Source organism: Bubalus kerabau, chromosome 18, assembly GCF_029407905.1.
Source record: "Bubalus kerabau isolate K-KA32 ecotype Philippines breed swamp buffalo chromosome 18, PCC_UOA_SB_1v2, whole genome shotgun sequence".
Classification (NCBI taxonomy): Eukaryota; Metazoa; Chordata; class Mammalia; order Artiodactyla; family Bovidae; genus Bubalus; species Bubalus kerabau.
In genome coordinates, this window is record NC_073641.1 from 43,446,109 (window position 1) to 43,462,849 (window position 16,741).

Here is a 16,741-nt window from a genome sequence, read left to right on the forward strand (position 1 = left end):
AAGCATACACAACAAACATATACAACAAAATGTGATTAATTTGTAAACTTTTAAGATAATGTTATTGGCAATGACAGGCCCCAGGCACTGCTAGAAATGTAAATTAGCATAACCTCTCTGGAGAAAACGTTTAATTACGCAATTCTACTGCTACAAGCCATTGAAGCAAATAAGAAAACGAGAAATGTGCAGAGGGCTACATGGACAATCATGTTCCATGAAGAATTCTTTATGATTTTAAAAATAAAATACACATGTGATAGATGTAAATGGAATTTTTGGTAGAAAATTAGTAAAATAAATTATGGCATATCCATGTTATAAAATGTTAGCCATTATAAATCATGCTTTGGGGAGATGTTTATGATTCTATCATTAAGACCATAGCAAGCTTCATAAGTTGTCAATATAAGGTCAGTTAAAAATATATATATGCTTAAAATCAACTTGAAAAGCATAGTAAAATGTTAAATCCTACTATCTTTCAATAGTACGACTATGGGTGATTTGTATTTTATTTGTGAGGTTTTCTTGGGGATGGGGGAACCAAAAACCACTTATATAGTAGAAACATTACTCTTGAAATTAGAACAACTCATTTAACCCATAAATTATGAGTTATACTATACATATATTTTACATAAATTGTTATTTAGTTGCTAAATTACGTCCAACTCTCTTGTAACCCCGTGGACTGTAGCCCACCAGGCTCCTCTGTCCATAGGATTATTTAAGCAAGAATACTGGAGAGGGTTGCCATTTCCATCTCCAGGGGATCTTCCTGACCCAGGGATTGAACCTGCATCTCTCGCTTGGCAGGCAGATTCCTTACCATTGAGCCACCAGGGAAGTATATATTACATAAATACATTTTATAAAAAGCGTTATAATTTATAAAACTACAATAAGTCTAAGTTATAATTTAAATAAACGTATATAACATGTAATACATTTAATATATGTCATGGCTAATGTTTAGAGCAGTATTTAGTGTAAAAAAAATTCTAGACAAATAATTCCTTGGATTTTTCAGCAAGAGATTATGAATTATGAAATTTTAAAACATGTGATTATAACCTCTCCATAGACTATTGGGCCACATACTCGCCCTGGCCCTTATCAGAGGAGGTGAGGGTGTGTTGCAGACTTTTCCTGTCTTTACACCCTGAGCTTACTCGACTCTCCACTGAGAGCTGGCTGAGTTGGGCAGGGCAGTGGGATCGAGCCCTCCAGATTGTGGGCGTGTGAGGGGAAAAACTGTGGGCTGGAGAGCCATGTCTGGTTAGAAAGGTGGGACTTCAGAGTCAGGCTGGAGTTGAACAGTTTACGGCTGGACTGCCACACACTCCGTACGCCTTCTGTGTGGAGGGTGACCGCTGTGCCAACAGGGAATGGACAGTGCTGGGGGCTGGGGAGGAGGTCACAGGAGGATGGGCAGGCTCAGAAAGATCCTGGCCTTGAAGGGTGGGCACACAATAGCGGGAGAAGAGACACAGGATATTCAGACAGTTCCAGGCTTATCCAGAGAGCCATCTGTCTCTGTAAGTCACCCCTGTAGGGGCTGAAATGTTGATATCAGCCCTTTGAGGCTGCTAGGATATGGTCAGCTATGAGCCAGGGGCATAACCATAATGTTTGTGGTGGATAAACCTAGTTAGATTTTGTTGTCATTTTTTCATTAGTTTTAAGTGAATGCTTGTCCTGTTGTTTGTTTTTAAATGTATTAAGTTATTTATAACCCAGCACCAGATGTACTGGCTAAATTCTAGGGATTCACTGGGAACCCAAACCAGACATCATGTTCCCACATCGCATGGAGTTCACAGTTAGATGGGAGAAACAGATTTTAATCAAATAAGCACAAATCTAAATGTGACAAGTAGTTCACGGGAAAGCCACATGGTCCTGGTATGAGAGCTAAGAGATTTAATATAGATAGGATATATTCTGGAGGGTTTCCCAGGTGGTGCAGTGGTAAAGCAATCTACCTGCCAATGCATGAGACGTAAGAGGTATAGGTTTGATCCCTGGGTCAGGGAGAAGAGAAGGAAATGGCAACCCACTCCAGTATTCTTGCCTGGAGAATCCCATGGACAGAGGAGCCTGGCAGGCTACAGTCCATGGGGTCACAAAGAGTTGGACATGATTGAGTGACTGACTAACACACACACACCCCCCCACACCTTCTTCAAGATGTTTTCCTTTGTTTACTGGAAAGTTGTCTTAATGTACTGATTTTGTTAGAACAAAATTTATTGCCATCTTCCAGAAAACTGTCCTCATAAACACAAAAGCCTATGATATTTATGATGTAAGTGGTGCTCCTTCAGATGTGGTACCTTTGTGCAGTCCACAATCTGCACAACCATAGTTTAGTGGCCCTGGAACTCTAGTGATAAAAAAGAAAAGGAAAAAGTAACTTTTTCTTTCTTAAATTATCATATTATAATATAAATAGTTGTATAGATGTGAGAGTTGAACCATAAAAAAGGCTGAGCACTGAAGAACTGATGCTTTCAAACTGTGGTGCTGGAGAAGACTCTTGAGAGTCCCTTGAACTGCAAGGAGATCAAACCAGTCAATCCTAAAGGAAATCAATTCTGAATATTGATTGGAAGGACTGATGATAAACTGAAGCTCCAATACTTTGGCCACCTGATGTAAAGAGCCAACTCATTGGAAAAGACTCTGATGCTGGGAAAGACAGGAGGCAGGAGAAGAAGGGGACAAAAGAGGATGAGATGGTTGAATGGCATCACTGACTCAATGGACATGAAGTGAAGTGAAAGTTGCTCAGTCGTGTCTGACCCTTGGCGACTGTATAGTCCATGGAATTCTCTAGGCCAGAATACTAGAATACTGGAGTGGGTGGCCATTCCCTTCTCTGGGGGATTTCCCCAACCCAGGGATCGAACCCAGGTCTCCCGCACTGCAAGCAGACTCTTTATCAGCTGAGCCACCAGGGAAGCCCAATGGACATGAGTCTGAGCAAACTCCAGGAGATGGCGAAGGATAGAGAAACCTGGTGTTCTGTAGTCCATGGGGTCAAAGAGAGTCAGACACAACTGAGTTACTAAGCAACAACAACAATTATACAAATGGGAGAAGAGATACATTTTGTGTTGCTGTCTTCTAAGGCCTAATTACAGACAAGACTAACTTCCCAATGCTTACCATGCTGCCAAGGCTCAGTGCTACTGGGAAGGAGTAAGAGATCCAAATGGCAGAAAGAAGGGACCCTCCCCAGGCCTGGATGGATGGGAATGACAACTAACAAGGTTTTACACTAAATATGGGCTATCTGTAAGATGCGGGAAATGAAGAGGAGACCACAGAGCTGCACTGCAACCACAGTTAACCACAGCCCTCCCGACTCTGCCAGACCACACGGCGGGGGCGGGGGGCAGCACACGAGGGCGTGAAGGGCCACAGGCTGTGTGAGGAAGAGCCACGAGCCAAGCGCAAAGTCCTCATTTCATTAAAACTGGGAGATACATCCATGCAAGTTCGCCTGAATGGGTGCTGTGTTACTTTAACATTCCACTTGCAACCAGACATCTCTCCGTCTAAGCTCAACTTCACAAGCAATAATTTTCAAATACTGTATCAAGAAATAGCAATAAAATCCTTGGCATATTATTAGACACCCTAGAAGTTGATACATGCACTGAACTCAGTACCAATTGCTCTCTTATTTCCAGGGGTATGGTGCCAATTGTTTTTTCTTAAACGCGAAGTATTACCTTCATAGATTTTTATGGATGATTCTAACAAAAAAAAAAAGAAAAATAAAAAGATCCACTGTGGTTCTCTCCCATCCTGGTCTGGACCATAATGTCTATCCCAAGCTTTTATCTCTGGCCCTGGTACCCAAGTCTTTGGCAGAACATCGTCCCAGCAGAGCATCCCGGCAGAGCACAGGTGCACTTACTGCTCTCTGGACGGAAGGTGAGCCGGTGCCTTCCTCTTCGTCTGGCTCCTGGTCTTCGTTGTCGGTCCAAGAGGACACGTCCTCTGTGGAGCTGGTCAGGTCAGGCAGACTCTTAGATGTCAGCCTCAGGAGGTCCTCGGCAGAGTTCTCCTGTGGGGAAACAATGAGACGCCTGTGAATTACCCTGCTATATCAAGGTCAAGGAAACACAGCGGAGTCAACCGTGGGTGGCCACGTGTTCCCAGTCCAATGACTACATGGAGTATATGTTCACATTTCCAGGTGTGCGAGGTGAATGCACATGTCAGGGGTACAGAGCCAATTTAAACCTTGAGTTTTTTTTCCTTTGATGAATCAGTGTTTCTTAGGTGAATGTTTCTATGAGTAATCTAAGCTCCCTGAACTTAAGATCCTTCGATTCCCTCCCACCCCACCCCTCCACTGCCGTCTTACTTTCAGGATGTAATTTAAACTCCCTTATTGGCAGGCCAACATCAGAGATTTGGCCTCTGCCCAGCTCTCCAAACTCACCTGCCTCCATTCTCCCCTCTAAGCCTCCCTTCCATTCAAGCCACCCTGACTTTCAAACACGCCAGGCTCTCCCCAGCCATGCTTCCTCTTTCACCAGCAGCTCCCCTGCCTAGACTACTCTTCTTCCCAAGACTAAGACCTCTTGAGGCAAAGCTTGAGCGTCCTCTCTTGCAAGCCTTCCTGGAGTCCCACATTTCTCCTCTCACGTCCTCTACCGTTTACTGCCTCACTGTGGGTATGTAACTTATTCGTCTATCTCGCTTTTTGTCTGAGAGTTCCCCAAACCATGTCTACTCAGCGCTATGTCCCCAGGTCGAGCTCAAAGCTCAAACATCCACTATATTCTCCTCTCGCTCACTGCTCATCTCACAAGCCCCTGTTGGTTAGAAAGATTAGATCATTTACTGAATCGCAATGAGAGTGGAGACCGATAATGTCTACCATGAAAGCAGTCCTTGAACAACTTTTAAAGGACAACAGAAATGCATGGAATCACATTCTATTAAGATTAGACTCCAAAGGGGGCTTCATTAACACAGCCCTTCCTTCCTAGACACAGATAAAGTCAGAATGGGTGTGCGGTGCAGGCAAGATCCATGAGGCCGCATGACAATCTCAAGGACAAACGAGGCACGCACGGGTGCTGAGAGCTCTCCTGGGGAAGGACATGGCACGTGAGGCCAGGGACCAGGGATACAGGGCTGATCTGAGGCCAGAATGAAAGAGCAACGCGCCCTCTCCTCTTGCTGCCACACCAGCGATTTCTACCAGGAAGGAAACGTGGAAAGTTTTGATCATCATATTCCTTGGGGGATGACAGAAGATAGAACAACAAAGAATACCCAGCTTATAAAAGGGACATTACAAACTACCAGTGAGTTGGCACCTGGTGACAGCGATGTTTGTTCCTAGTTCGACGTGGATTCCACTCCTGCAAGGTACCTGAACCTCACTCATCTTAGATCAGTAATTTGTGACTACCATACTTTCAGACCTTGCCCAAGGAAAGGAAAAAGAGTTATTTGCGACAAAGTGAGCTGAATCCTCTTCTGTGATGTCAGTTCTGCTCAACTATTAATAGCAGAAAGCTTAAAAGAGTGAAAGTTCCAACTGTTGAGTAAATTCCACAACAGCCACAAGATAGAATACGCCACTGTCATTAAAAATGCTGATCCAGATATACATTTCCTGATGTGGAAAGAGCTCTTTCAGCAGGTTAGTGAAAAAGCAGGTTAAAAATAATATGTAAGAACCATATTAATAACAGATGTAACAATAACCTGGATACAATATGAAAACCATAAAGACACATTTCTGCAAGTGCTCACTGTGACCAACTACATTGTTTAGAGATCTTTATCCTTCATTTGATCTTCCTAACATCCCATGAAGCAGTTATTGATTCTCACTGCACAAGCGAGATTTCGAAAGAAGCACCAACTTGCTCAAGATACACGGCTTTTAAAGGGCAGTGCTGCCCTGAATCCTGGTGGGACTGCCTGCAGGTACAGTCAGTCTCCTTGTGTTTGACTCCATTTAAAAGGAAACGTGCTCCTGTCTGGAAGGAAACGCCAGTTAGTGGATGGCACCATGGGCAATATTAGACATTTTATCATGTTTTTCTTCTCTATCCTTTTTTTCTGGGTTTTCTACATTAGATACAATGAATACATATTTCTTGTAAATAAAAACCAAGAGTGAAACAAAAAAGAGACAGTGCATAAGAGAAATCCGTGTTGCTATGCATGTACTTCCAGGAATCTCAAGATGAACTAGGACATTCCGAGTTTATTCATTCAGCAAAAACTTTCTAAGCTCCTCTCTTATACACAAATGACATACGGTGCGGAAACACGAGACATCCTTTTCAGAAGACAGTAACTGTGATATTTCTAAAACAATGCCAGTTAAGTTCTGTCACAAGGTGATGCTTATCTGCAACAATAATTTAGATTTTTTTATTATTCCTTATATGTGACAAGTCAAAAGTTTTTTTATTCTTTTCTCTTTGAATGTAAAGGCAGAACTGAAGTCTGTAGATGACTTGTTCTTTGGGATAAAGAAGAGGAACAGAAGTCAAGCTGTGCCTAACACTCAGGTGCTTTTTCTCCACGGATGAGCACCTTGGACGGAGCAGAGTAAGTTCAGGAGCAAACAGCTGGCAGCTGCTGCAGTAGCGTGTATGGCTTAGTTGTAGGTGAAGCAAGTGGGGAGGAGGAGAAAGCTCTGAGGGCTGGTCAGCCTTAGGGCCGTAGCTCTGGACAGATGGCCAAGAGCCAACAGACTGAAAACCAGAATGGATGCCTGTTCCTCAGCTCTGGATGCTGCTCAGCCCTACGAAGACCTCAGCAAGCATCCCAAAATGTCACAGCCTCTGGCAGGAACACATAACCTTGTTCTAACACCACAGGCTCTGGATTCCTTTATATCTTACGTGACTGAGGGGTAGCATGAAACTCTGACGGCCAGCGGACCCAGGATGAAAGCTGCTTCTGCCACCCACCGCCTGCATGACCTCTGGACAGATGAACTGATTGCTTAGATTTTAATCTCATCTTCTGAATAAGAAGAACTAATGGCTCTCTCACAGGATTCACTTTAAGAATTAAATGAGACAGTAGGTATAAAGCGCCTGGCGCCCAGTGGTAGCCAGCACGTTAGTGTCTTTCTTCCTTTAAGTGGATGAGCGATGTCTGTTTTCAAAAATCTCACACGTCCCCTTAATCACTAGTTATACCCACAAGGGGTCGTTTTTTGTTTTTGTATTTTCTTTGTGTCGTTTATGTATAATGACTGGCATAGAAGAGATTTCTTTCCCACTTTCCAAACTAGTAGGAGAAAGAAGTCAGTCCAGAAATAAAGGTCTGGTGGACATGCTTTAATGCCTGTGCAGAGACCCCTGCGTGGTTAAGCTGCAAGCTTGGGGAGGTGGGGTGTGTGTGTGCGTAAGAACCAATAATGCTTTTCAAATTCCCACCACATCTGGTCAAATGGGGAATTTGTTTCAGCCTTTCCCTCCTTGTGGGATCCACCAGGCTGACCGAGAGCATCCCTGGCTTTGCTCCTGCCCCACCCCTAGGAAGAGGATGCCCACAGCACCTCTGGGAGGTGAAGATGGGGTGTATGAATGGAGAAGGTCTCAATTCCTGCCTCCAGGGCTTCAGCGTCAGATCTTCCTGCCAAGTCTCTGCCAAGCTCTGAATTCTGGTTGGAAGCAGGATTTGGGGTACATGGTATAAAGGAGAAAGTGAAAGTTGCTCAGTCGTGTCTGACTCTTTGTGACTCCATGGACTATACAGTTCATGGAATTCTCCAGCTAGAATACTGGAGTGGGTAGCTGTTCCCTTCTCCAGGGGATCTTCCTAACCCAGGAATCAAACCCAGGTCTCCTGCATTGCAGGTGGATTCTTTACCAGTTGAGCCACCAGCGAAGCATAAAGGGAGAAAGTAGATTTTTCAGATGACTCAAAATACTCACCTATTTATTAAACCTAGGAGGTGCTAGTGGTAAAGAATCTGCCTGCCAACACAGGAGACACAAGAGATACAGTTGGAAAGATCCCCTGGAGGAGGTAACGGCAACCCACTTCAGTATTCTTGCCTGAGAAATCTCATGGACAGGGGAGCCTGGCAGGCTACAGTCCATGGGGTTGCAGAGTCGGACGTGATTGAGCACACAAAATCTAAGAAGGAAAATAAATAAAAACCTGTGGATGCAGGGTTCAAAAGTAACATCAAGGATAACTGGGGGAAATCAGCCATCCTGGTGAGAGCTATTGCTGGGAAGGGTTAAGGATGGGGTGGCTCACACCAGTGCTCCCCTGCGTTGGATCCAGGATGAACTGGAAAGAAGCCCCGTGGCTCCACTGCACTAGCCCCCAAGTCCTGAGGGCTCTCCCCTGGGCTCATGGATGTCACTATCTCATCAGACAATGGAGCAGAACCCAGACAGCCCTTGTTCCTCCCCTGGTCCCGCAGCCGCGGTATCCCACTGCCTCTCTGCAGCGTTCTAAGGCTGGCAAGACCCTGGAGAGAGCAGATGGGGGTCCCAGATCTCAGCACTAGTTTCACATGCTCTGGTGGGTGGGGGTGAAAGGAGCCCCAGCCTGAGGCCTCGTGAAGAAGAGGTGGCATCCAGACAGAGGGCATGGCCAGACTCGGCGTCACAGCAAGAGTCAGGGTCCCGGCACTGCCAGCTGCATCAAGGCCCCCTCGGAAGCTCTGTCTCGCTGGGTCATTTGTAAAATTGAGGAGGATGGGAGGGGGCGTAGCTGGACAAGCAAGGTTCACAAGGCTTCCTCCAGCACCGATGCTGTGTGCTGCCGGGGATCAGAGCCCGGGCCTGCAGCCTGCCCATGCCGTCCCAACCTCCTTCCTGCAGGTCCTAGAAGGTGCGCATCTCCAGAGGCGCATCACCTCCCTCCCGTCCCTGCTTCCACATCTCCTCCTTGGTTTCCCCTTGGGCCAGTTGCTACTCTCTCTATCCTGTCTTTTCTCCCATTCATCCCTTTTCCCTAGTCCTTTTGTTGCTTTTTAATCTCCCAGATAAACCTATCATGAAAGTCTCTCAGTCATGTCCAACTCTTTGCATCCTAGTCCATGGAATTCTCCAGGCCAGAATGCTGGAGTGGGTAGCCTTTCCCTTCTCCAGGGGATCTTCCCAACCCAGGGATTGAACCCAGGTCTCCCGCTTTGCAGGCGGATTCTTTACCAGCTGAGCTACCAGAGAAGCCCAGATATACCTATAAAGACTCTTAAAAGATGCCAAGATGATTAAATGCCCTTAAGCTCAGGGCCCCTTGTGGGATTGCACTGCAGAATCATGGCTATTTGCCTGGCCCAAACAAAGGGGAGTATGCATGTGTTAGGGGGCAGGGGTGAGGGGGTTCATGCGGAGGGCTCACAACCAAATCTACCACTGCCATTCAAAATATTTTACAAAACAAACAAATTCACCTACCTTGCTGGCCACCACCAGCTGAACCACTCCAGTGGCTGAGCGAAGAATGGCCACAGCTTCCTCGTGGGAGAGCCCGACTAGTAAGTGACCATTGATTACCAGCAGCTCATCTCCTAAGGATAGTCTGCCATCCCTGAGGAAATGGAGACGGGAAAAAAAAAAAAAAAAAAATCCCTCGTCAAGATGTTCTAGGCTTGGGAAGGGCCATCTTCCTGGAGTTGGGGAGGGTTGTCAGAAGGGGACAGTCCAAAATGGGCTACAGAGGAGTATGGAAGATGGGGACGGCTGGGGTGGGACCGCTCATCCTTCTGTCAGGGTCCAGATGCCCAGTTAGCAGAGACTAGGAGCTTTACGATTTCAGATGGTCCCTTAGTTACAGGCACGATCATAAGTTACCACCATATCCTACATCAATGTCAATGAAACACCTCCCATGCAGATGGAGACATGATGGAGAGGAATCGAGACCCCAAATCTTTAGGATACTTAAGTCTTTCTTTTCTCAGTCCTACCTGCCATCCTGCCCTTGTGACTGAGTCATCAGCTGAGTCTCTGAGCTGAGCCCCAGAAGAAAAAGGTATCCGCAGCTCACCAGGAATCCTTCCCTAACACCCGTCCCTCTCTCCCCAGGTCACACACTGTTGCCAGGATTTCCTCTGTGGCACCTGAGACCCTGCACCTCATGTGTCTGTAACCCGCGTGCCTAAGAGTCATGGGGCCTTGAGGGTCAAGTCTCAAACTGCCCCCTTCCTCCTTGTGTCTCTGCCACCAAGCTCCATAAGCAGGTGGATGAACGGAAAAATGAACAAAGAAACTGCCTAAGTTACTGCTGTTGCAGGGAACAGACCCGGTGTACATCACAGGCATGCAAATGTGTCCTCTCTGTTTCCTTTAAATTAAGTGAAGGAATTGGAGCTTCCTTCCTACTGGGCTGGAAGGAGGTCCAGTCACCACGGGGTCTGCCTGCCCTACAGAGCTTCAGGGGACAGACGGTTACAGAGCCTCGTCAGTCATAGGGGGTCAACAGTTCTGTGGGTGCCAACTGAGCCTCCAATGGCCTGGTATCCCATGATCCCAAAGCAGCCAGAGGCTCTTCATCCCCACTGCTAAATATGAGATGGGAAATTGGGTGAAGTTGAGAGTCCCAAAGCCCAGGTCCCACCATCCCCTCTGGAGGCTTTGCATCAGCACCCAGGATTCAAGGGTGGCACTCACGCTTGTCTCTCACACAGATTGACCCCAGTGTTTTTCTCTCCAGTCTGTAGACTCTCTCCTCCTTGCTTGCTTTCAATGAATTAACCAACTTCCCTCTCCTCCTCTCCCTCACCATTTTCTCTCTCTGTCCTCTAGGGCATGTATCATTATCTTTTCTATGAATTTAGGCTTTAACAGAAGACAGGAGGCATGAGAGATTGCTGACAATCTCTGCTTTCTGTCCTTCAAAAATCCCTAAAGCAGAGAAATGCTAAGTATCACAGTAGATGCTTGGGATGGAAAGAGAAGAGAAAGAGGGAAACCATGGTGAATAAGCACACTGGAAGCTCAAGGAGGCATGAGGGCAAGCTCTCTGAAAGAGAGGCATTCAGGAATACTGGAGAACACAGTGGTCAGGGCCAGTGTCCTTGGGTTTACTTATCCACACCACCGTCAAGCCATCCACATCTCTGTTCCTCTTATTTTCCTCTTTGATCCCATCTTTCTCAGCTCCAGTTATTACCTAGAATGCCCCACATGTGAATTAGACACCCAGACACATACACACATACAGGTTAGGGGTGTAAGAAAATGGTGAGACCTGTTAAAAAGTGGCTCACTTGAAAAATGGATAAGAACAGTTCTATTTAAGCTCAGCTCTGGGCACAGGAATTTCCTAATTGCCAACTTTCCAAAGACCTAGGAGTAATGGGGAAATGGCTATCTGATGAGAATTCTTTAAAGCAGCTATCCTTTGGGAAGTGTGATGATGCTCTTCTGGATATGAACTACCTAAGGTCTTAAACCTTCAGTAATTACCGCCACCCAAATAAGTGACGCCTGCAGTTAATCTCTTCTCTACTCAGGCTGACAGATCATATTTTCTAGTTATGGGACCGATGAGCGTTGAAAACCTTGATAATCTGTGCACTGGTCCTCTCCTCGGTATTCTATTCTTCAGACCAACTCCTTCAACTTCGCCTGAGATATGTTTTTGAGAGCCCCCGAGGTCTTGGGCAGGCCATTACTGCTCTGGTTTGCCATTTCCCTTTCAGCATCAGGGTACCTGGGCTGAATACTAATTCCAGACCAGAATCACCTCCCTCATCAGTGAAATTCCACCTTTACCCACTTATTCTATACAGATGGGCATCCAACCTACAAATACACCCTATGGTGCTTTGCAAACAGTAGATGCCCTATGTATACAGGAGCAATCAGCCACAAAGTAGGAGCATACCTCCCATCTGGGGACGGCTACCTCCCTCTGACTCAATATGGACTTCTTCTTTGACGTGCTCTGCCTAAGCACCACCCATCTTCCTACCTCAGATGACTGTTTAGGTTAAAAAAGTAGCTTTGGACTGTGAATGGTTTTCAGGTCACAAGGAGAAAACTCACATTTATTTTTCTCCCTCCACATCTGCATGACCAAGACACACGTGTTTACATGTGTATCAAATCTTGACAGCCATGATGTGGCAGGTGAACTGTGGTCACGTTTGAACCCCATCACTTTCCCGAGTCATCAGCCACAGTGACCATGTGAAGGATGTGGTGTTCCACCATGTGGTACACTCTGGATAAGGAACCACGTGTCACCAGCATCCTCAGACTCAGGATAACATTCACTTGACACTCAAAGTGAATGGATTAGAAAGGAATCTAATCCCTCCTTCGTGCAGTGGCCCCACCCATTGGCCACTTCCTGTGCTCAGAAGGGTATTTAATTAGAACTGCTTGTGCCTGATTTCCTGCCATGCTCCAGCCACCTTCCTTGTAAGCTATAATCACCAGGCCTTTGACTACCCCCCCCCCCCCCAGCACCCAGGGGCAGGGGAGGGGAGGACCAGGAAGCAGAGAAAGGGGAGAGTTATCCAGTCACCTGTGAGCGGCACCGCCTTCCTTCACTTGGGTGACAACGATAGCGTGAGGTGAGCGCTTTGATCCTCGGCCTCCACTAACCTGAATTCCCAGCCCATCCGATTCTTTAAGCAGCTCCATCTTCCATATCCGGCCAACTTCCTCCTTGGGAAAAAAGTGAGTACACCGTGAAGCATCTGGACAGACACGCAGCATTGTCACAGGAGGGGCAGCTGGAGGTCTGGCCGAGTCCCATCGCTTGCTGACCGACACTGCAGAGGCCACTGATGAGAAAACTCTACGGGTTGGACCAAAGTCTCAGGCAGCAGTCAGTGCTGCCCAATCCAGTTCTCATGACGGCAGGAGTGTTCTGTGTCTGCATCATCTAACAGGAGAGCCGCCAGCCACAGGTGGCTGTCGAATGCCTGAAATGTGGCTGCTGGCAACGGAGACACTGAATGTTTCATTTCATTTTAATTTCATTGAATGAGCCACCTGGGGCCAGTGGAGATGACTTTGGAAAGCACGGCAAAGGTGATGTGTGAATTCCCTGACCAGGATCCTGTTAAGTAAGGCTCTTCTGCCTGAAACCCAGATACCACTATGTGAGCAAACACTGGCTGTGTCTGGGTTCCTTTTATTTACTACACCTACTAATTAATAAAGGGAGATGAAAGGAAGACAGAGCCAGGAGACTCTAGTTGGATCCGATCAACTAGTTTGAGCCAAGCTCAACCACTTAGTACTTATGAAAATCAAATTGAGGCCTCAAAACCTCAATATCCCTGCCTTTAAAGTAGGGATTATTATTAAAACTTCCAAGTCTGGTTGTTAGGATTAAATGAGACAGGAAGCAGGCAGCAATGCTCCTGACATCTAGTAAAATACATAATAAATGTTAATCAGTAACCATATGTGACTTACACATGCATAAATGTTAAAAACGTCACACTGAATTGAATCTTAAACTTCCTGACAACATGTGAATGAGATCTTGGAGAAATCAAAATAGGAAATTCACTGGTGTACTTGTTACCAACATACAGTGGTCAATACGCTCTTTAAAAACATTAAAAAGTGCTACAACTATAAAAATCTACCCTTTCTATTTCACTTATTTTTTGGCTGTGTGGGGTCTTGGTTCCCTGACCAGGGATTGAACCCACACCCCCAGCATTGGAAGCATGGAGTCTTAACCACTGGACTTCCAGGAATTTCCCTAAATCAATCATTTTAAAAAACTAATAGAGGTCTCTAGGGCTTCCCTGGTGGCTCAGTGGTAAAGAATCTGCCTGCCATGCAGGAGACTTGCAGGAGATGCGGGTTCGGTCCCTGGGTCAGGAAGATCCCCTGGAGAAGGAAATGGCAACCCACTCCAGTATTCTTGCCTGGAGAATCCCACAGACAGAGGAGCCTGGCGGGCTACAGTCTATGGGGTCACAAAAGTGTTGGACGTGACTGAATGACTAGACAACAAAAAAAAGGTCTCTAAGTCCTCTGAACTGCCTTGGTTCATTCTCCTTTTGACTCTGTATTCCATTCCAAGGACACAAAGATACATCCACTGCAAAACACCGGAGTTCCCTCAGACACTTGGCTATTCAGAGAAATGAAAGCAAAAGCTTCCAAAGTGGTTTATCTGGGAGTCTGACTTTAGGCTCATCCCAAAGTCCTTTTTAGCTCTACGTATATAGGTAGGGGTCCCAATGCATTCCTCAATTTATAGAGTAAAAACCATCTGCTTTCTCCATTCACGACGAAGGTCCAATGGAACTGCTAAGGCCCAATACAGACAAAGCAATCATCTCCCCCAAAATAGGCAACCTGCCCATTCAAGCTGTTTGCAAGAGAAAAAATGTGAGGCATTTAGAAAATCTGAAGTGCATACTGTCAGAAACTAAAATGAAGCTTTATGCAACAGTAAAAAAAACAGATGTGGAATGGTCACTGATGTGCAGCAACAGGAATGTCTAAGGAAATTATTAGCAGACAGAGACTTGTTGGGTCCTATTCTTTTCCAAGCCCAGGGCTGCTCACGGGGCCCCCACAATTCCAGCAACACACGGTGATGCCAGCTGTCTCCTCCATCCACTGACCACAAGCCCATGAAGCCTGTCTGGCCAAATGTAACTTCAGAAGTCACTGGCTTACCACAGTAGTTCATGAACTTGTCAACAAGCCCTACATCATCCCATCGTCTCACTTTGGACTCCCTGGGTTTTGGTTTGTTGCCTCTGACCTCTGGAACACCTTTCCTTCCCATTCAGGAACAGCCTTCCTGCCTTCAGAGTCTCTCACAGCTTCACTCCTTCCAAGAAGCCATCCTTGAGAATTACCCCGAGACAGCAACTTTCAATACTTCCAGTACATGAGACTGTATGCCAGGTGGAAAACCAAAGAGAACACATGCAGGGGTGTGCTGAGCATCCTGCATTTACACACAGGCTAGTCCTGTGGCTGCTTCCCTGGGCCTCACAGAGCAGGTAAGAAATGAGCACAGATGGTGGCCTGACTTTTTTTTCCCCCTTGGAAGATAACCCATGGCTCCTGGTGTCCTGAAGATGTGGGGCAGTGTTCCTCTCTTCCCCAGTACAGAAAAGCTGTGGAACTCTTTCCCAAGAACAACAGGGACCACTATTAGAGCCCAGATACAAGAAAATCCCTTTAGTTTTAGCCCAAATTAGTAGAAACCTATCCATCCCTATGACTAATTACACCATCATTTTCTCCCATCCTACCCTCCTTTGGCTAAACGGAAGACGTTAGGTATGGCTCACAGAGGATGTGACAATACTGGATACAGTTCTAACTCTTAAATGCTTTTAGAAATAGGACTTGTGACCAGGAACATGCAAAACTATGATCATGGGGAAAGGATGGCCTAAGTGCTTACCCTGACAGAGGAGTTAAAGACAGTATTCATGGAGAACACCCACAAACCCACTCCACACCCCTGGCCCAAGATGCACACAACTAGTTAAAAACAAAACAAAACCACGTATCTAAAATAAATGGCTTCAGAGGGGGGACTTCCCTGAAGGTCCAGTGGTTATGGTTTCATCTTCCAATGCAGGAGATGTGGGTTTGATTCCTGGTCGGGGAGCTAAGATCCAACATGCCTCTTGGACAAAAAACCAAAGCATAAAACTGAAGCAATATTGTAACAAATTCAATAAAGATTTTAAGAATGGTCCACGGCCACAGGAGGCAGGAATATACAGTGGAGAAAAGATAGCCTCTTCAATAAGTGGTGCTGGGAAAACTGAACAGCTACATATAATAGAATGAAAATAGAACACCTCCTAACACCATACACAAAAATGAACTCAGATGGATTAAAGACATAAATGTAAGGCCAGAAAACTCATAGAGGAAAACACAGGCAGTACACTCCTTGACATAAATCACAGCAAGATTCTCTATGACCTACCTCTTAGAGCAATGGAAATAAAAACAAAAATAAACAAGTGGGACCTAATTAAACTTAAAAGCTTTTGCACAGAAAAGCTAACTATAAACAAGATGAAAAGACAACCCTCAGAATGGGGAAAAAATAATTGCAAGTGAAACAATTGACAAAGGCTTAATCTCCAAAACACATAAGCAGCTCAGGCAGCTCAGTACTAGAAAAACAAACAACCCAATCAAAAAGTGGGAAGAAGACCTAAACAGACTTTTCTCCAAAGAGACATACAGATGGCCAACAAAAACAAGAAAAGATACTCAACATCACTCATTATTAGACAAATGCAAATCAAAACTACAATGAGTTAGCAATTCACACCAGTCAGAATGGCCATCATCAAAAAATCTATAAACAATAAATGTTGGAGAGGGTGTGGAGAAAAAGGGAATCTTCTTGCACTCTTGGTGGGAATGTAAATTGATACAGCCACTGTGGAGAACAGTATGGAGATTCCTTAAAAAAACAAGGAATAAAACTACCATATGACCCAGTAATCCTGCTACTGGGCATATACTCTGAGAAAACCATAAATGAAAAAGACACATATACCCCAATGTTAATAGCAGCACTATTTACAACAGCTAGGACATAGAAGCAACCCACATGTCCACTGGCAGATGAATGGAAAAAGAAGTTTTGGTACATATATACAATGGAGTATTACTCAGTCATAAAAAGGAACACATTTGAGTCAGCTTTAGTGAGGTGAGTGAACCTAGAGCCTGTTATACAGAGTGAAGAAAGTCAGAAAGAGAAAAACAAATTTCATATATTAACGCATATATATGGAATCTAG

The 16,741-nt window shown here is 45.5% G+C and overlaps 1 protein-coding gene across 19 annotated transcripts in view; it reads right to left on the reverse strand.

Moving 5' to 3' along the window:
- PDZD2 (PDZ domain containing 2) overlaps positions 1-16,741 on the reverse strand; it is a 216,348-nt gene that overhangs the window by 78,507 nt on the left and 121,100 nt on the right. For 18 of the 19 annotated variants that reach the window (XM_055555293.1, XM_055555297.1, XM_055555296.1 and 15 more), the window contains 3 exons: positions 12,502-12,644; positions 9,423-9,555; positions 3,932-4,081 (listed from right to left, as the gene is read on the reverse strand). In XM_055555293.1, coding sequence (XP_055411268.1) covers positions 3,932-4,081; positions 9,423-9,555; positions 12,502-12,644 — 426 coding nt within the window. Of the gene's footprint in view, positions 1-3,931; positions 4,082-9,422; positions 9,556-12,501; positions 12,645-16,741 lie in introns of those variants that run through there. The other variant, XM_055555303.1, reaches the window with a different exon arrangement.